This window comes from Nicotiana tabacum, chromosome 14 (assembly GCF_000715075.1).
Source record: "Nicotiana tabacum cultivar K326 chromosome 14, ASM71507v2, whole genome shotgun sequence".
NCBI lineage: Eukaryota > Viridiplantae > Streptophyta > Magnoliopsida > Solanales > Solanaceae > Nicotiana > Nicotiana tabacum.
In genome coordinates, this window is record NC_134093.1 from 108,108,954 (window position 1) to 108,130,865 (window position 21,912).

Here is a 21,912-nt window from a genome sequence, read left to right on the forward strand (position 1 = left end):
CTTGATTACTCTTCAAAAGATTTGAGGCCAATACAATCGTATGAGGTGATTTAAGGTGAAATCCAGCCCACCCGGCCTTGTTGGAGAAGAAGCGAAGTAAGGTTACTATGCGCCATAGAGAAGGATGAATTTGACCGAGGGTGACCTGATATCTTTTGCAAAAATCAATGATCACTGGGTCGACGGAACCCAACATGAAGGGGTAAGTATAAACACTTAAAAACCCCTCCACATAAGTGATGACGCTCTCTTCAGGAGAGGGAATTTGCAACACAACCTCGGGCCCCAGTTGCAGTCTTTCCTCACAGCCTCGAGATGGCCCTATGTTATCGAGCACATGTACATCGACACATGCTCACATCGACCCGGAATCGACGAAGGATTTTCAACCTTAAAATCGATCTTCAGAGTACACGGGTCAGGAACATACTCGTGGGGGGGAGGGGGGCTCCACCGGCGCCTTGTCGCCGGACAGCTGTGAAGAAGAAGCTTTCTCCTTCTGAGGTAAGGTTTTTGAAGTTTTTGCCATTGATGTAAGAGAAAGAAAAGCAAAGGAAGATGAAAGGTTGATGGTGTCAAACGCTGATGAAGGTGGCTCTACAAGCGGCGAAATAGAGGCAGAAAGAGTAAGAGAATTTGGGAGATTGAAGATGTAAAAATGGTAAATGATAAATGGAAGGGTTATTTATAGGTTTATACCGTGGCGGTTCAGTATCAACAGTGACCGACCACCGTCTGACGTGCATTAAATACCTTGAAAGACTAAATCGATGGGACAACTATCACGTATGTTATGATCGAGCCCAGTGAAAACGTCAGCTTATAATCCGATCGAGCCGTCGAAAATCATATCGCTTCTCACCACATTCTTCCTGAGAAACGAGGGGACTATCTGTATACGGTCGGAATAGATTTCGGCCTCCGTACGTTTGATCGAGTTCGAATGGTAAGCGATCGAAGTGAGAGCTCGAGACGAGTTCCGAGGATAGTACAAACAAGCCTCGAGCTCCAAGACCGATCGAGGAATCGGCTCGGTATCATTATCAAGCCCATGACCAAATTGAACCGCAAGGCAACGTGAAGGTTGTCGGAGATGCACAGACCGATTGACACTCACCCTGAATGTCGAACTCGAACCAAGGCCGAGGGCTCGACCCAATACCGAGATCGAGCCAGTATCGAGCTCGCAGACAGGAGCCGTTACTACCGCACTAGGGGAGAGAATCTTGGCGGGAATCGAGGAAGAGACAATTCATCATGGGTTCTCCACTATATATTTTTTATTATAAATAAAGTAAGATCATTCTACTATAAATGGGGGAATCCTTGTAAGCATAAATGGGGTTCACACATTGTAAGAAAAGACTACTTCTATTTATTGAAGAATAAATCTCTTGAGCTTGTTTTACTCAGCATAATTTATATCCCGTTTCTATAGCCAAGAATCTAAACATTTCCGCTTTTATGTACGATTTATGTCAAGCTATATCACATATCCTTAGAACTACTTATAAATTCAACTATATCCGATTTTTCGGGTAAACAATAATATCAACAAATGGGAGAGTGTTTTGATAAAACTTTTGAATCCTAAAAAGTAATAATAATGTCTAAATCTTCTTTGAAACAAGTAATATGAAGTTAAAAGTTAGACAGGAGTAAAGAAAAATAATTTCAACCCATAATGATAAACTCAAAAGTATGATCTACCAATGTAATTGAACTTTATTGATATAAATATTATAAAAATAACGTAACAAAGTGGACAAGCTGAACAATTGAATGAAAAACATAAATAACAAGAGGCAGAGATTCTTATTTATTGATGAAATCTGTGAGAAATAATAACAATGAGCACAATGAATCTACTATAATTTTATTATCGAGTGTGGGAGTAAGAATGAGAATTAGATTATGATACAATTGTTGAAAAAATGGTATTTATAAAATAACCTAATCGTAATCGTCCCTAATATCTCTTCCACACGTTGCATATGTTATCTACAGTAAGTGCAAATTTCGTCCGTTACGCTAGTTTAGGCATAACTGCAGGACGTGGTTAATTGAGAATTCCGAATATTCTGGTGTTTGTTGGTTCGAGAAAAGTAGTGCTGCTTATTGGGCGGTTATTACTCTTAACGGTTCGGCTTATGTATTAATCCACTAGCCACCCGATAAGATATCGGGCGGATTGGTATCGGTTTAGCTATTATCGGGCGGTTATCGGGCCACCCGATAATTAAAAACCTGTTTGGACGGACTACTTTTATTATGGACCGAACTAAAATTAAATAAAAGGGCTACTGGAAATACCAAGCATAATGTTACAGTTCAGATAGCTAGTTTGTTGGTCTTGTTCACAGAATGACAGAATCACAGTTCATAAAAGTTGTGTAGAACCTTGTGAATGTTCTAGTTAACGAAGTATAATGTTACACAGACAAATCGAATGAACAAGCAGACTAATCAACTGCAATCTAAATGATATAACTGTTAACGAAGGGTGTAGAACCTTGTGAATGATCTAAGAAGATAATCACAGTAAAATCACATTAGTTTTGTGTCTTAAGTGAGAATACACCAAAATGTTAATTAGCATAAAACTAGAGAGTAACATGTGACTGAACCTCAAGAAGGAAATAAAGTATTTGAGTGGCTTTAACTAAGCACTGTCCAAAGTAGTCATAAAGCAAATCATAGAGACAGTATAAGTATAAAGCAAATCGCGGTTACAACATCCTTTCACATGCATAATGCATTAAGGCTCAGATTTTCATTTTTCCGGTGATCCCTTCAATAACAGAGGAAGAAACTTGAAATCACTTGCAAGAAACTTAATTAATTCCCCTGTCAAACAAATTTACAGAGCTCTAAACTGAAAGGCCACCCTTGTACCTGCAAGGCACTATCTTGCTTTTTCAATTTCTTTTGCAGTATATTGGGTCAAAGAAAAGGAATCAGATACTATTCTGCCTAAATACTAGTAGTATATTGTATGAAATTTGAGAAGAATTATCATAGGGAAGGAAGATGACTGATCACTTTGTGAGGACATAAACAGAGGCGAGACGGCGAGTCGGCGAGAGGGAGAGGCGAGACGGAGAGGCGAGAGGGCTGACCGCTAGGTTTCTAAGGGAAATTAAGAATTTTAGATGTTAGGGTTTCTAAAGTCTAAATGTCTAATAGAGTAATACAGTGGCAGTACTGGAAGTGAAAGTGTGGAACTTCTACTTCCAGTTAAATTGAATATATTCCTATACTCCTATTTAGCAAAATTTGATCAATTCTATATTCCATTATTGGACTCATTATATATATATTCTTAACGGGTTAATGGATTATCCGTTAAGAAAATTGAATAATCCGCCCCCAAACCGATAAGTCGTTAATAAAAAAATTTCAATCTGTTCCCCGTCCGTTAAACCGTTAACCCGATACCAATAAACCATTAAGCTTCGGTTTCGATTCGGTTTTCGGTTTCGCTTTGATTTTGAACACCCCTAGTCTCTTCCCCATCCGTTAAACCGTTAACCCAATACCAATAAGCCACTAAATCACTTTTGGGATTTGTTTTTCGATTTTCAATTTCGGTTCGATTTTGATCGCCATACGAAAAAGTGTTTTTCCAGACGTTTGTGACCGTCTGGATCCGAACCTTGACTCGGAGTTGACTTTAAAATGCTTGCCACATATTTTACCAATACAACTACATAAAACGGGAAAGGAAAAGAAGCAAGAAGAAGAAGAATGAAAATATTCAAACCACTGTAGAAAGATAGTGCTAACGTATATATCCTTAGAATATTAATAATATTATATTTTTCATGTGCTTATTTCAGCTTCTTATATAATCTGTCATTATTGACACTATTTCACATTCTATTCAATTTTTCTCTCATATGGTTTTCTGTTTCTTTCTCCTTATTTTCACCTCTCCTTTCCTCTCTCTTCTTATCCACAAGGGCTTCATATCTAATTAGTCCCCCTTCCATCATTTTCTTACCTTCCAAATTCTTCTCTATATTCTCGATACTCCTCTATTTATTTTCTCTAATTAAAAGCACAATGTTCAAGCTTTGAAATCAGCCACCGATGTTGTATTAGGGTATGTTGCCTACATCGCACCCCCTTGAGATGCAGCCCTTTCCTGGATTCTGTGAAAACGCTGGATGTTTCGTACACCGAATTGCCGTTCAAAGCACAATATATATATATATATCACTGCTATAATTAATCATTTTCAAGATTTTGCAACGTAACCAAACCATTCATTACACTTCAACCTTCGTGTACCAGAAATCTAAATTACATAAATTTTAGGATAATTATATTACACACAGATATATATACTGCTAAAAGTGCAGATATATAACACACTTATCACATTGATAACAGAACTATGATATTAAATAGTGCTTAAAATGCATTTCAGAAGATCATAGTTTAACTGATTAAGTACTCTTGTTGTGAAGGAGGAAGCTGAGGAGAAGTTGATTAACCTCAGCTGGCATTTGTTCTTGAACAAAATGAGTTCCTTCAGGCATAAAGATTATTTCCAACTTTGGTACCAAACTTTTCAGTTCTTCGCTCCTGATATAGTCTTCGATTCCTGGAAATTTGAGGACGTAATCCTTCTCACCCATGATCAGCATTGCAGGAACTTGAACTGTTCGTGCTGTTACATTCAGTTGTTCGGCCATTGCCCTATAGCCAACAGAAGTTTAAACTAAATCAAAATAAGAAAGTTCAACCTAGTTAAAGCTGCGAAAACAACAACAATAACAAGTCGGGTGTAATCTCACAAGTGAGGTTTGGGAAGGGTAGTGTGTACACAAACCTTACCACTATCTTGAGAAAATAGAAGACTGTTTCTGATAGACTCTCGACTCAAGAAAAGATGATAAAAGAAGGAGTAGCAACAAGCAGTAACAACAACAAGATAATAAAAGTCAAAGCGAAAAAACATCAGGTAGTACTAGAAATCTACGAATAAGAAACATGTTGTAATAAAGCTGCGAGAACAGCTTGCATATAAAACAATAATATTGTCAGTTTCGCGGATCCAGTTATTATTGAGGCATGCCAGTTTCAATTTAGAGCGGGTTCTGCTTAACCCATTGCTTTCGGTTGAACGATGTATACATACACGAAAAAAATTTAAATTGAATATTTATAATGAAGAACACACATTCTGAACTCACTGACCGTAGATCCTGCCAAGTCATTAGGAATACAAGCATTTTGTTACCTGTAAGGAACCTGCAAAGCAGTCTGAAATCCAGATTTTTCGTACTTAGCTCCATATATTGCCAGATCTTTTTCACTGAACCAATAAGGCAGAGGAGTGCCTGGTTCCACCAAATCCAAGATTTCCTGATTTTCATTAGCTATTGGTATTTCACTTCTAGAGAAGAGTATGTAGATTTTCCTTACAACTGTTTTGGCATCAAATCGACTGAAATCAGCTTCAGCTCGCCCAGGCTCCTGCGGAAAAAAAAGAATCTCGAATTGATATTGAGGCCAGCTACAATTTTACTTTTATGTAGCCCATTGTACAAGGTATCCCACATTCACGTATGGTTCGGGGAAGGGCCGCACCCCAAGAGATATGATGTAGACAGTCTACCTTAATACAAGCATTAGTAGCTGCTTCCATAGCTCGAACAGGAGACAACTTTAACGTTACTCCTAGGCTCCTGTTCCGATCATAGAGGAAATTAAACCATACCATCCATCTTGTGATATAGAAACCTTCTGGAAGGCCGTAGTCGGATGGACCTGGGAGCATAAATGGCACCCCGATGGTAACAAATCCAGAGACCCTCTCCTCGTGCAGAACGGCAAATAAGGAAATAACAAATGCAGCAAAATCTTTACCAACGAGAAAAGCCTACATAAACGCGCGAGCATACACATTAGTGAGGATAAAAGAGAGGGAGAAAGAGAGTATGAGAGCTGAGTAATGTACTTTACAAGGTATTATTCCTGCCAATATTGGTTAAGTACAACAACTACTACGCCTCAATCTCATATATGTATCCTAACTAACCATATTGCGCCATTAAAACTCATCTCAGATCAACATTATACAAAATAAATATAAAAAGCACTCCCAGTTCTCTATCTTGGTTAGTGCTAACTGAAATTTTGTATTGGAACTACCATGAAAGATTTCAGTTCTAGGTGAACACACATTCACAGTGTAGTTTTAACTGACCTTGAAAATTTGTCACTTAATTACTCACCTTTAAAAAGGACACAAATATGCTCTATAGGAAGCTGAAGAAAGTAAGTTCGTTTGTGGCTAAGATATCTCACCACAAATATTCAACCAATTCGATATATACTGTCATCACATAGAACTTAAAATCTATAAGATATGCATTAATTGGTAACCTGACACATCTTTCTATATTTTATAACAATTTAATTTTAAAACGTTCATTTTACCCTCAACTCATGGAACTTAAAATCTTTAAAATATACCTGACAAAAAATGATAACTAACATATTATAATAGATCTCTTAAAGCACTACCAAATACCTCTAAATTCCATCATCTTGCATCATTTTTAACCTTTGAAAAGGCAGGGGCGGAGCTAGAGCCTAGAAGCCTGAGTACAGGTTCGACCGAACCCAGTAACTTTTGCTCAAACAATGTAGTTATATTAAAAGAAATCATTAAATATTTACAAATAATAAATTTAGAACTCAGTTATAAGTATTTGAAGTCGTAGTTCTAAAATCCAGAATCCATAAAGTTAAAATTCTTACTCGGCCTCTTTTAAAAGGGTTCAAATATCAGAAAAAAGATGGTACCTTTGGAATGCTGAGAGCATTGAGGAGTCCAAGGAGGTCATTGTCAAAATCCAAGAATGTTGTTTTTTCTGGTTCTGTTGGCTGTTCAGACAAACCATAACCTCTGTAATCAAAAGCAATGGCTCTAAAACCAGCTTTAGCCATAGCTATCATTTGGTATCTCCAAGAATACCATATTTCAGGAAATCCATGTAAGAATACAACAGCTTGAGAAGATTCACTTCCAATTTCAGCTACGTGAAGTTTCAGTCCATTTACTTCTATGAACTTATGCTTTATTTCTTCCATTCTTTTTTTAACTTTTAAAGTGAAACAATTTTCTTTACTAGTGTGTGTGTCTGTGTGTAAGAGAAAGATGGCTATTGCTTTCCTTAAATATTATCGGACATTACATCATGGCTTGCCACGTGGCATACTTGTTTGGTAAGAATACATCTTTTATTTTTATTTTTGGAAAATTCCCATGAAACTCGCGGACTGCGTAATCTGTTCGCGGTTAAATAGCTCGCAAACCAAATAAAATATAAATCTCACTAGGCAAACTCGATGCAACGAGTTTTTACTAATGAGATTGTTGGTGAGGGAAATTTATTTTAGATTTTTCATGTGGAAAATACTTACCCAACCAATTTCGTCAACCCTTACGGGCAAGACAATTTTTATTAATAATCTGACTATAATAAGAAGAGTTACGTTTCATGTATTTATTTAATTTTTTAGTCAGTTAAAAAAAATAATAATCCATTTTCGTATTTGGAAACAATTTACTTTTATGCTATTATTTATATCTACAAAAAAATATGCGTGTCTCATTTTACACCAAAAATTTAAAAGTATTTTTTTTCCTTAAATTTTGTGCTCAGTCAAATATGTTCGTATAAATTGAATTGAGTATTAATTTTCCTTTTGTGACATTCTAAAGGATGTGATACTTCTATTTCTAAGGGAGCCAATTACGTACGATATTATTATTAGCTTTACTACAAATAGGGAGCCACTTTCTAAACATTGTGTTTTTCTCTTCAAGTTTTTTAACAAATTAGATTTCTCTTTGCTTAAAAGTTTTTGCATTCTTCATTCCTCACGACAGCCACCACTTCATTCAAATCCTTCCTTAATTATCTCTATCTTTTAATTCCCATTCTTATCATGATCCTAATAATTCTTTTTTATCCAACTCAACTACCTATTAGATTTTAGGTGTGTTGTTTTTGTTAATTAATGGTAATATTTACAGTTGTTACCAAAAACATTATCTATTAGATTCGGTAGTATACCAGCTTTAGTTCCAACAGTTTTGGCTCAAATCTTATATTTATATTAAAAAATTATTTAATATAAAAAATATCTTTTTTCAAAATTTGGCAATAAAAAATTATAGTCCAAAACAAAATCTTGAACCCGCCCCTTCATACTTCTAGCTTACCTTTATCTTTCATCTCAAAATTCAGTTTGCTTGCGAGTAACCATATGATAAATCTAAGGACAATAAGCTAACTTGGAATTGGAGTAAAGAAGATCCGTGAAGATGGATTATAAGAGGATTTTGCGGGCTTGGAAACGTACCTCGAATTGGGTTTTTATGGAAAGGAAAATGTGAGGTAAACGTAGTTGGCAATGAATTTTGAGATGAGAAATATTTATATGATACAAATACAAATACCGAACTCTAACTATAATGTTGGCAAAGGAGTGTGAAGTTAGACAGGGGCGGAGGCACAAGCCGACCTACGGATTCGGTCGAATCCAATAGCTTTTCGCTCGAACAATATATTTGGTGTTTTGAATTCATGAAATATGTATAAAACATTAAATCTAGAACTCAGTCATTAACATGATTTGAAGTCGTGGTTCCAAAATCCAGAACCCATAAAATGAAATCCTAGCTCCGTTTCTAAAGTTAGATCTTATTAGAAAAGGAAGTTGGTTAGTGGTTGGCTAAAGATGAGGAAGATCATATAGGTGCATTGTTAGGACCGAAATAATTAGGTGTCATGAGGAAACTAGTAAAGCAACACTTGAACGACGATAAATCAGACAACATAAGAGAAATATACCAAAAGAGACACAAACATTTAACGTGGTTCGGTCAATTGGCCTACGTCCACGGGCGGAAATAAACAATCCACTATATAAAAGAGAATACAAAATATCGAGAAAACAAGCTCACGAAGAGACAAACACAAGTGACAGACTAACACTTGTCCCAAAATTCTCCCCCTAAACAAGACTCTCAAACGCCTTATGGTTACATTATGGATATTGCTGAATGAAAAAGAACGATCCTCAATTTATAGAAGTCCAAATTTTTTCCTCCAAGAAAAGAGACTAGCAAAATATGAAAGAATTATAATTTCTTTTTCCTAAAAAAAAAATTAATTATGATAAATATGTTGTCATTTCCTTCAAAAGATAGGAAAACTATATATGGTAAGAAAATCAGGACAAACATCTGACGCAAGTATTAGTCTGAATTTGGTTGCTAGAATTGACGAGTTTGAATTAAATTTGGTGCATGGTAGTTGAGTTGGATATGAGAAGAATTATTACGATCACAAAAAGAATTGGAATTAGAAGATAGAAATAATTAAGGAAGAATTTGAATGAAGTGGTGGCTGCCGTGAGGAATGAAGGATGCAAGCTCGCGTAGGCAAAGAGAAATTTAGTAGGCGTTTGGACATAAAAAATATATAATTAAAAAATATTATTTTTTGAAGTTAAGTTGAAAAAAGTATTTGAAAATTAAAATTATATTTGAACATGCATATCACTTGAAAAAATATTATAATTTTATAGAGAAAAATATTGTTATGCTAGAAAAAGAGACAAAAAAATACTTTTTAAAATTTGAAACTCATCTCCAATTTTTTTTTTTTGAAATTCAGTGAAATGTATAATTAACCAAGCAATATGTTGAAGATGACTTTCGAAAAAAAAATAGTATGGATAAACGTGTCCCGAATTTGTTAAGAAACTTGAAGAGAGATGCGACGATAAAGTTAGTAAATTTTGTGGTGAGATAAGAATAAGGAAAAAAAGTTTACAATGACTTTGTTATTTGAGGGATCAAAACACCTAAAACCTTTGTAAATTAATGCATAATCACGAAAATTACAGTGTTTAAGACGTGAACTTAATCTATATTTGCAATAGTCACCTAAATTATTAGAATAACAAGAACACCCCAAAATAGTAAATGATCATAAGTAGGTAACTTACCAAAAAGAAATTCATATGGAATTTTATAAGTAATTTAAGGAAGAATATTGAGGAGAACGTAGGGAAGAAAACCTAGACGATTTATACGGTTAATATCAGTGTTTTAAAAGGCTTGGGCGTAAGGTTCAGGAGTGAATTTATAGAAAAAGTTGTATACGGGTGGAATCGAGCTCATGGTGCATCCTACCTTCCGACAAAATAAGCCAGGCTCGAGACATGGCAACAAGGGACCGAAATCGAGCTAAAGTCCCACCGGGCCAGAACCTAGGGGCATGACGCCTGCTTTCGAGAATATCGAGGTCATGGTCCCTGAATAGGTCCTAGCCTCGAACGACTTCAAAGAATATTGTCAGACAATCCAGCATAGCCAACAGAAGGCCGAAATATCTGTGACCGGCCGAATATTACGGCGGGATCTCGGCACGTATCGATAAGGAACCAACAATCAGTGAATCAGAATTTTTTTTACCTTTTATAGAGTTGTACCTAAAATAGGACTCCCCTACTATATAAAGGGGGTCTAATAATTCATGAAACACATTGTAACACGCATTCAAAAGCAATATATTATTATTTTCTCTGTCTTTAGCTCTTGTTCTTTTTCAATAATTTACCGGTCGTGGCGAGCCCGACTCGAGAGTGGTTATTTCACTAAGGCTGAAATTATTCAACTCGTGTGGTTTGAATTTATTTTATCTTTATTTATTCTATAGTAACTTAATTTATCGCTTTGTATCAAGTTAATCCGCATATCCTTAAAACCACTTATAAATTAAATTGCTATCCGACTTTGAGGGTAAATAGTTTGGCACCCACCGTGGGGCTAAGGATAATAGCGGTAATTTGATACAAATTCCCGTAACACACCCTATTTTACACTTGTTCTTTGAAGTGTCTTTGATTCCAGGTTAAAAATCGAAATATCAAACCCCCCGTCTGTCCCTCTAAACATGGACACCGAGTCCAGCCACCATGACGAGAACAATAATGTAGCACCCAGTAACGAGATGCCCCCAGTCGATCTTGACTTAGTTCCGGTCGTGGACCCTATCGACGCCATGTCACTTGTGGCCATCAACACAAATTTGCCTACCGATCCTAAGAACAACGTGTATAGGGAAGTCCGACCGATTGCCTAGAATACGCATAACGGTGAAAACGATGGGATCAATTTGTGGGTAATCTTTGAAATGTTACAGGCTCAACAGGCAGCGATAACCCAGTTGTAGAACCAAAGCTGAGCGCCGAACAAGATTGAGCCCGATCCATCCCGGAAAGTCACCCGCAGAAATAAACCGATCATAGAGAGTCCAAATGAAAATGAATCGAGGATCAACCTCGAGATCATAAAGATGTTCGAGGAATTTACAAAACGGATAGAATCAGGGGCGAAGAAAATTAAAGCCAATGACAAAAAGGTGAAAACCTACAACTTCAAGGTCGACCAAATCCTAGCAGCACCTCTGATACTAAAGGACCTGGATTCCTAGAAGTTTGTTCAAAAACCTTTTCCTCCGAGCGCAACCCCAAAGCGGATCCCAAAGAAGTTCCGCATGCCCGAGATTCCTAAGTACAATAGAACGACCAACCCAAATAAGCATGTGACTTACTACACATGCGCCATCAATGAGAACTACTTGGAGGATGATGAGATCGAGTCTGTCCTACTGAAAAAGTTCGGGGAAACTCTGTCCAAAGGAGCTATGATATGGTATCACAACCTACCCCCCAATTCTATTGACTCATTTTCTATGCTTGCAAATTCCTTCATAAAAGCGCATGCCAGGGCTATCAAGGTCGAGACTAGGACGTCAGACCTTTTCAAAGTGAAGCAGAGGGATAATGAGATGCTCAGGGAATTCGTGTCCCAGTTTCAAATGGAACGGATGGACTTGCCTCCGGTCGTGGACGATTGGGCCGTTCGGGCCTTCACCCAAGGACTCAATACTTGAACCTCGTTGGCTTCGCAGCAGTTAAAACAAAATTCGGTGTAGTACTCAGCTGTCACTTGGGCCGACATACATAATCGGTATCAATCAAAACTCAGGGTCGAAGACGATCAACTCGGGGCCCCTTCTGGGTTCCTTTACCCTTCAAAGCTGTCGACAGAGTAAGGAGAGACATTGATCGTGAACCAAGGTCAAACGGGGATCGATATCAGCCATACAATGGAGACCAAAAAGGTAGCAGATCTGGGCGAAACCCCATGAAAAGTGAAAGAAGGAGTGATCGGGGTCAAAGCAATCGGGAACTCATGAGCAAAAATAGTTTCGACAGGCCCATCGGGCATAAGGAGGCGCCAAGGATATCGGAGTACAACCTTAATGTCAATGCCACCACCATCGTATCTGCCATTAAACGCATCAAAGACACCAAATAGCCTCGACCTCTACAGTCTGATCTAGCCCAAAGGGATCCTAACCTGATATGCAAATATCATGGCACTCACGGCCATAGAACAGAAGATTGCCGACAATTAAGAGAGGAGGTAGCCCGGCTATTCAACAACGGACACCTCCGAGAGTTCCTGAGCGATCGAGCCAAGAACCACTCCAGGAACAGATATTCTAGTAAACAGATCGAGCACGAGGAACCTCAGCACGTCATTAACATGATCATTGGTGGGGTTGACATTCCCCAGGGGCCGATGCTGAAGTGCACCAAAGTATCCATCACAAGGGAAAACAGACTCGGGATTATGTGTCGAAGGGAACCTTGTCCTTCAATGACGAAGACGCTGAGGGGATCGTGTAGCCCCTTAACGATGAACTAATATTAGTACTTATAAATAAATCTCGAGTTAAACGTGTGTTAATTGATCCAGGTAGCTCGGCCAGCATCATCAGATCGAGGGTCGTGGAACAACTTGGCCTAAAAGATCAAATCATGCCTGCGGTCCGAGTCCTAAATGGGTTCAACATGGAATGTGAGCCCACCAAATGGGAGATAACATTATCGGTGAACACCGCCGGGACCGTTCAGGAAACAAAGTTCTATATGATCGAAGGGGATATGAGGTACAATGCTTTGTTTGGGAGACCATGGATTCACAACATGAGGGCGGTACCCTCGACTCTGCACCAGGTGTTGAAGTTCCTGACGCCGGAAGGAATAAAAATAATTTATGGAGAACAACCGACTGCAAAAGAGATATTCGCGATTGACGAGGTGGTCCCGATATCCACACATTAGACATCGAAAGAGTTGGGTCGGGTCACCAAGGGAGAAACCAAATAGCAACTACTGACACCTACTCCGTCCCAACCGAAGAAGCAAGAGATGGGCGAGGACGACGACTACGGGGTTCCCATGTCTTTCATAGCTCCCGACGATTTCGACGCTACCAAATCAACGGTCGAGAAACTGGAGCATGTCATACTGATCAAACACTTGCCTGATCGAAAGGTATACGTGGGCACGGGGTTGAATCCCGAGCTTAGGAAAAAACTCATTTAATTTCTTATAGTTAACGAAGATTGTTTTGCTTGGTCCCACCTTGATATGATAGGGATACCACCAGATATAACCATTCACAAGCTAAGCCTAGACACGAAGTTCCACCCGGTCAAGCAGAAGAGGAGACCCCAGTTCGAGGTCAAACATGCTTTCATCAAGGACGAGGTATCTAAACTCCTTAAAATAGGGTCCATCCGGGAGGTTAAATACCCGGACTGGTTAGCAAACGTAGTAATATTCCCCAAAAAGGGGAACAAATTAAGAATGTGTGTGGACTATAAAGACTTGAATAAAGCATGTCCCAAGGACTCTTTCCCTTTGCCTAACATCGATCGCATGATCGATGCAACGACCGTCCACGAGATCCTCAGTTTTCTCGACGCTTATTCCGGGTACAACCAAATTCGGATGGACCTGGGTGATCAGGAAAAAACTTCCTTCATCACAAAGTACGGCACCTACTGCTATAACGTGATGCCGTTCGGACTAAAAAACGCTGGTGCCACTTAACAACGCCTAGTAAATCGGTTTTTCGAAGAACAAATAGGAAAGTCAATGGAGGTTTACATTGACGATATGTTGGTTAAGTCCCTTGCGAGTAGAGGATCATTTGAAACATTTGCAGGAAACCTTCAGCATATTGAAAAAATACAATATGAAGCTGAACCCGGAGAAATGTGCATTCGGAGTCGGGTCCGGTAAATTCCTCGGATTCATGGTATCCAACCGGGGAATCGAGATCAACCCCGATAAGATCAAGGCCAATGAAGATATCACTGTTGTGGAAAATGTGAAGGTCGTACAAAGGTTAGACGGACGCATAGCCGCCTTAGGATGATTTATTTAAAGGTCCTCTGATAAAAGTCACCGGTTCTTCTCACTGTTGAAGAAAAAGATTAACTTCTCATGGACCCCGGATTGCCAACAAGCCTTGGAGAAGCTCAAGCGATATCTATCTAGCCCACCGTTACTTCACACACCGAAGACAGACGTATAACTATACCTGTAATTGGCAGCATCACAGATAGCGGTAAGCGGAGTCCTAGTCCGGGAAGAGAAAGGTAGGCAATTTCCAATTTACTATGTTAGCATGACTTTAGGTGAGGCCGAAACTAGATACCCTCACCTAGAAAAATTGGCGCTCGCTTTGCTAAGCGCCTTTAAAGCTGAAATCGTACTTTCAATGTCACCCCATATGTGTCATAACCACTTACCCATTAAGGAATGTAATGCATAAAACCGAACTCTCGGGACGGTTGGCCAAATGTGCCGTAGAGATTAGCGGGTACGATATCGAATATCAGCCTCGGACCGCCATTAAACATCAAATTTAGACAGACTTTGTAGCCGACTTTATGTTGGGACTAATATCCGAGATCGAGAAAGAGTTGTTAAGCTTGAGGACTTCTTCAGGAATCTTTACCCTCTTTACGGACGACGCCTCGAACGCAAAGGGGTCCGGACTTGGAATTGTATTGAAACTACCCACAGGTAATGTAGTTAGGCAATCTATTACGATTGTAAAATTAACTAACAATGAGGTCGAGTATGAGGCCATGATTACTGGTATCGAACTGGCCAAAAGCTTGGGGGCAGATGTGGTCGAAGCTAAGTGCGACTCCCTCCTTGTAGTGAACCAAGTTAATGGGATGTTCGAAGTTAGAGAGGAACAAATGCAAAGATACCTGGATAAACTGCAGGTAATGTTACATCGGTTCAAGGAGTGGACTCTACAACATATGCCTCAGGATAAAAAATGCGAGGCCGATGCACTTGCTAACTTGGGATCATCGGTCGATGACGATGAGTTCAACTGGGGTTGGTCGTACAACTCATAAGATCAGTAGTAGAAGGTCACGCTGAGATAAACTTAACAAGCCTAACTTGGGACTGGAGAAACAAATATATAGAATATCTGAAGACCGAAAAACTGCCTTCGGACCCTAAGGAATCGATGACTCTGCATACGAAGGCGGCCTGGTTCAGCCTGTCTGAAGATGGTACATTATTCCGGAGAACATTCGATGGCCCACTCGCAATATGTCTAGGACCCGGAGACACCAAGTATGTTATGAGGGAAATCCACAAAGGCACCTGCGGAAATCATTCGGGCGCCGAACCATTAGTTCAGAAAATAATCAGAGCCGACTACTATTGGATCGACATGGAAACGGATGTGAAGGAGTTCGTACGAAAATGTGACATATGTCAAAGGCATGCTCTTGATTCATCAACCCGGGGAGCTACTACATTCGGTCTTGTTACCCTGGCCGTTCATGAAATAGGGGATGGACATCATTGGGCCCCTTCCATGGGCACCCAGTAAGGCTCAATTTATATTGTTATGTCACTCCCCGAACCTGGGGGCGAGACCGGCACCCGGTGCCTCAACTAACCTAGCGTACCAACTTGCGACTAAGGGACTCTTAACATATAATGTCATAATTTGGCCATGGGTCCACATTGCAAGACACTTTGCGAAGCAAAATATAAAACTGAATGGAAACTAGCGCTGACTAAACATCAATATAAAGTTGGGACGACAAGGCCGTCATGACTGCTATAGTTGACAAACCAACAAAATATACATACAAGGCCTACAAGCCCAACATACTGCACTAGCTGATAGGATATGTCTACAAGCCTCTACTGAAGGATGTATTGTGATTAGAACAGGGTCCCAACCTACCCATAACATATTTACATACATAAATACATGCAAAAGGTGTACACGAAAACCTAGACCCGATAACTCTGAAAGACGTGGAGCTTACCGATCAGGCTGAACTCTGGAAACACCTACTAAGGAGGTCTACCCGTCTGTCTATCTTAACCTGCACGCATGAAATGCAGCGTCCCCTGAAAAGGGACGTCAGTACGAAATAATGTACCGAGTATGTAAGGCAATAACATAACTAAAAGTTGAACCTGAACCGATAATATAATAAATAAAAGTAACTGGGAGTCAAAGATGATCTGGACATATACTTACCTGTTTATACTGACTCAACTCCTTCAATATAGTAAGTAAAATATTCGACCATATAAGGCTCGGTATGTTTAACTGCTCGGCTATAATCCTTACTTCCTCCAAATTCAAGATAATACCAACAACACCAAAAAATAACAATAACAACATATATACATTATTTTCAAACCTTATATACACCACAAAATACTACAAAATAGCCCAACAAACGCCAATCTTTTCATACACAAAATGACCACCGTAATAGTGTCAAACAACCCGAAAATGTTACGACGAATGACCAGCCCACCACCCTGCATTTATATTGTGTTTCTCCACACCCTTCCTCCACCAAAACTCCACAAAACAGTAGTAAAACATGCATCCCAACAGCAACACAAAACAGTCCGCTACAAGTGAATAACTCGAACTCATGGCTTTTGATCATCGTCCCGTGAGTTTTTACAAATATAGAACGACTTACTATGCATTTAAAGCATAAAAAAATGGATGAAAGATAGAAGTAAACTTACCTTATTTGTTGGATAACTCATCTCCTATCTTGGTTCTTCAAACTCTAAGTTTTTACCTCTAATTAGAACTTGAAAGGGAGAGAAAATCAATTGGGGTTTGTGGGAAACGTTTGGGAGGATTTTTGAAAAGATTATGTCTAGTTATTATGACCTATTATTGGTCTAATATATGAAGGAGATAGGACTTTAAAAAGTCCTCTTTGGACGACATGAGCTGGCCTATTTTTGGATTCTCGTTTAAGCAAGTAGGTGACAGTCTGCGCAGTCTCGCAAAAATACCCATATATCTCTACTCTGATATCGTATTGACAAAATGTTTAATGAGTTAGAAAGTAGACTCATAGATCTTTAATTTGATGGGTGGAACATCCCATAACTCTACGTATATTGGGAGAAAATAGCATTTATATTTGACCCAAAGTTTCAGTAAAACTTATGAACGTAACTTGTGATGACTTTCATCGACTTTTGTTCCACCACTCGCTTGACTTTAAAACATAACACACGACTATAATATGACTAAAATAACTCATAAAATAACCTCTCTATCATGTTAAACACCCTGGTCTCACCCCAAAAGTACATGCTATAACATTCCCAACTTGTCGACTTTCGACGAAACATTATTTTCTTCAATTCATTTAGCTTCTGAACCTTCCAACCCTCTTTGTACTTGTTGTTCATGATCTTAAATATTTGTAACCTCTGAGGTAATATGATTAACTTACATTATATATTTTCAAAGATGATCTCATTTTTGGTCCTACATAAGTTTGCTCACGACGCAGTTTTACGTACAAAAATATAGGGTGTAACATCATTCATCCCTGAATGTTTACTCTTAGAGACTTTAGAAAGTTTTTGCTAGAGTCTCTTCCGTACACTAGACTAAAACCAGCCTGCACGCAGCCAGAAAATATACTATGCATGCAACACATGGCCAATATCTATAAATAGCAACACTTTGCCTCACACAGTCGTAAATCATAAATACTGAAAGTCAGGAAATAAGAGCTTACCTGATGACATACTAGCCTGATTAGAGTTGTGTTGTAGCATCCCATCTCAAGCCATATCTTCAGCTTGAAATAGGTGGGGGTATTTAGACTTCATTTCTTCCTCCGCTTCCCGTGTCATCTCTTCCACATTCTTGCTTCTCCATAAAACCTTCACGGAGAATACCTTCTTATTTTGTAGCTTGCGGATTTGTCGGTCTAGGATGGAAACTGAAATTTCCTCGTATGACAAGTCCTCTGTAATCTGTACATCATCCGTGGGAACCACTATGTTAGTATCACCAATGCACTTCCGTAGCATAGATACGTGAAAAATCGGATGGACTTACTCCAATTCTGAGGGGAATTCTAACTCATAAGATACTTGGCCCACTCTCCGAATGATCCTATAAGGCCCAACCATGGGCTAAGCTTGCCTTTCTTACCAAACTTCATCACGCCCTTCATAGGGGATACCTTTAAGAATACCCAGTCATTAACCTCGAACTCTAAGTCTCGTCGCCGCACGTTAGTATATGACTTCTAACGACTCTAAGCCATCAACAACCGCTCCTAGATAAGCTTTACTTTCTCTACGGCCCGTTGAACTAGGTCTGGCCCATGTAACCCAGATTCTCCAACATTAAACCACCCTATAGGAGATCTGCACTTATGCCCATACAAAGCCTCGTACGAAGGCATCTGGATACTGGAGTGGTAACTGTTATTATATGCAAACTCGACAAGAAGTATATGTTCATCCCAACTTCTTTTAAAATCCAACACACATGCTCGTAACATATCCTCAAGCATCTGAATTGTGCGCTCGGCTTGTCCATCAGTCTATGGATGAAAAGTTGTGCTGAGATTCACCTAAGTTCCTAGACCTCTCTGAAATGACCTCCAAAAATGTGCTGTAAATTGGGCACCACGGTCAGATATAATAGATACTAATACTCCGTGTAGCCGCACTATCTCCTTAATATATAAATTTGCATAATCTTCTGCTGTATATGTAGATCTGACTGGTAGGAAATGAGCTGATTTCGTGAGCCTATCGACTATCACCCATATAGAATCGAACTTACGATAAGAACGAGGTAAACCCGTGACAAAGTCCATGTTTATCGCCTCCCATTTCCATGTCGGGATCTCTGTAGTCTGCATTAGCCCTCCGAGCTTCTAATGCTCTACCTTCACCTGCTGGCAACTAGGACACTGGGCGAAAAACTCAGCAATTTTCTTCTTCATATTGTTCCACCAATACACATCCTTAATGTCATGATACATCTTCGTCGACCCAGGATGAATGAAGTACCACGAATAATGTGCCTCTGACATAATCATGTCTCGTAACCTTGCTATATCTGGAACACACAGACGACCCCTGTATCTGAGAACCCTATCTCCCTTGAGCTCTAATAACGGATTCTTCTGCTGCGGAACTAGCTCTCTCAACTCGACCAACTTTGGGTCCTCGTTCTGCCTTTCCTTGACTTCAGCTATGAGAGATGATTTTGCAGTGTTTTGGAGTACAACTCCATCATTGTCGGAATCTACTAACTGAATCCCCAAACAAGCCAACTGATGAATCTCTCTAGTTAATTGTATTTTCTCGGCCTCTACATGTGCTAAGCTACCCATAGATCGGCGACTTAAGGCATCTGCTACAACATTAGCTTTCCCTGGATGGTAGAGAATGTTAACATTGTAATCTTTCAATAACTCAAGCCATTGCCTCTGTCGCAAATTCAACTCTTTTTGCTTGAAGATATATTGCAGGCTTTTATGATCTGTAAATACATCAACCTGAACACCGTATAAATAATGTCGCCATATCTTAAGTGCATGGACAACCGCAGCTAACTCGAGGTCGTGGGTTGGATAATTCTTCTCGTGCTTCCTTAACTATCTTAAAGAATACGCAATTAACTTCCCATGTTGCATCAGGACACAACCTAACCCACACACATGAGGCATCACAATACACAGCGTAACCTTCTGGACCCTCTCGAAGTGTTAGAACTAGTGCTGAGGTCAACCTATTCTTAAGCTCTTGGAAACTCCGCTCGCAAGCCTCCATCCACTGAAACTTAGTTGCTTTCTGCGTCAACTTCGTTAATAGTGTCGAAAGGGAAGAAAAATCCTCTACGAACCTCCGGTAGTACCCTGCTAAGCCTAGAAAGCTACAAACCTCTGTCGGAGTGGTAGGTCTAGGACAAAGATTTCACGGCCTCAATCTTCTGAGTGTCAACCTTTATACCTTCATTGGATACAATATGACCCAAGAATATTACAAACTTCAACCAGAACTCACATTTAGAAAACTTAGCATACAACTTACGATCATGAAGGGTCTGGAGTACCGCTCGCAGGTGGTACGCATGCTCATCCTTTGAACTTGAATAAACCAGAATATCAGCAATAAATACTATCACGAACAGATCTAAAAATGGCCGGAATAGGCTATTCATCAAGTCCATAAATACGGCGGGTGCATTCGTCAACCCGAAGGACATGACAAGGAACTCGAAGTGGCCATATCGGGTCCTGAAGGCTTTCTTCAGAATATCTTTCTCTCGAACTATGACCTGGTGGTATCCCGACCTCAAATCTATCTTTGAAAAGAATCTAGACCCCTGCAACTGATCAAACAAGTCATCGATTCTTGGAAGTGGATACTTATTCTTAATAGTTACCTTGTTCAGCTGCCTATAATTGATACACATCCTCAGCGAGCCGTCTTTCTTTTGCACAAACAGTACCGGCGCATCCCAAGGTAAGGTACTGCACCTGATGAAACCTTTCTTCAGCAAATCTTTTAACTGCTCCTTCATCTCCTTCAATTCGGCAGGTGTCATTCTATATGGAGGGATGGATATTGGTTGAGTTCTTGAAAGCAAATCGATGCTAAAATCAATATCTCGCTCTGGAGGAATATATGGAAGCTCATCTGGAAACACATCTGCATACTCTTTGACTACAGGAATAGACTGAAGTGTAGGTATTTCAACATCTGCATCTCTAACCCGCACAATATGATAAATGCACCCTTTTGCGATCATTTTCCTCGCCTTCAGATAGGAAATAAACCTACCTCTAGGTGTCACTGTATTACCTACCCATTCAAGGATTGGCTCACTCGGAAAATGAAATATGGCTGCCTTTTCTCGGCAATCAACTGTGGCATAGCAAGATGCCAACCAGTCCATGCCCATGATAATATCAAAATCCATCATCTCTAGCTCAACTAGGTTGGCTGAGGTCTGACGACTACAAACTGTCACCGTACAACCTCGGTAAACCTGTCTAGCAATAATCGGTTCTCCGACTAGTGTAGATACCACAAAAGGGTCACTTAGTATTTCAGGCACTATACCAAACTTACCCGCGACAAATGGGGTAATATACGATAAAGTAGATCCTGGGTCTATCAAGGCATAAGTATCATGAGAGCAAATGGTCAATATACCTGTCACAACGTTTGGTGAAGACTCCTGGTCATGTCGACCCACTAAAGCATAGATACGGTTCTGATTACCACCTGAACTAGAACCTCTACCTCTTCCTCGACCTCTACCAGCCGAAGACTGAGACTCGCACCCTGAAGGATGCACGGACATAAATGATCTTGTTGCTGAACTTGTTGGTTGTGCCATACCCCCAGAATCTCTATTTGGGCAATCTCGCATCATATGCCTCGGAGGCCCATATATATAAGTATAACAAGCATCAAAACCTACTCGGCATTGGCCCAGGTGTCCTCTACCACATATGTCACACCGTGGCGGAAATGACCATGTCTGCCTTGCACCTCATTATCGTTGCAAACCCGATGCCCGTGAGCTCTCACCTGGTCCTAACTAAGTATAGCGATCATACTTGTTGCCCTGTAACTGAGGTGGCAGAGGCCTAAGTGGTC

At 39.6% G+C, this 21,912-nt stretch overlaps 1 protein-coding gene across 2 annotated transcripts; it reads right to left on the reverse strand.

Moving 5' to 3' along the window:
* Positions 1-4,260: 4,260 nt before the first annotated feature.
* On the reverse strand, positions 4,261-7,148 carry LOC107785540 (epoxide hydrolase 2-like). 2 transcript variants are annotated; one of them, XM_016606871.2, is made up of 4 exons: positions 6,820-7,148; positions 5,729-5,890; positions 5,249-5,484; positions 4,261-4,704 (listed from the first exon to the last, which is right to left on the reverse strand). In XM_016606871.2, exons 1-4 carry the CDS (start codon positions 7,105-7,107, stop codon positions 4,452-4,454), a joined length of 939 nt encoding a protein of 312 aa, XP_016462357.1. In that variant the 5' UTR covers positions 7,108-7,148; the 3' UTR covers positions 4,261-4,451. The 2 variants fall into 2 exon arrangements, with proteins under 2 accessions (XP_016462357.1, XP_016462364.1); XM_016606878.2 differs by lacking the exon at positions 5,729-5,890.
* Positions 7,149-21,912: the final 14,764 nt, after the last annotated feature.

Excerpts from the sequence above, each read along its gene's own strand:
- LOC107785540 (XM_016606871.2), bottom strand. The coding sequence starts at position 7,107 with ATGGAAGAAATAAAGCATAAGTTCATAGAAGTAAATGGACTGAAACTT. Across the intron at positions 5,485-5,728 it reads TCTATATCACAAGATGGATG|GAGCCTGGGCGAGCTGAAGC; the intron begins GTATGGTTTAAT and ends TTTTTTCCGCAG. Across the intron at positions 4,705-5,248 it reads GCTTTGCAGGTTCCTTACAG|GGCAATGGCCGAACAACTGA; the intron begins GTAACAAAATGC and ends TGTTGGCTATAG.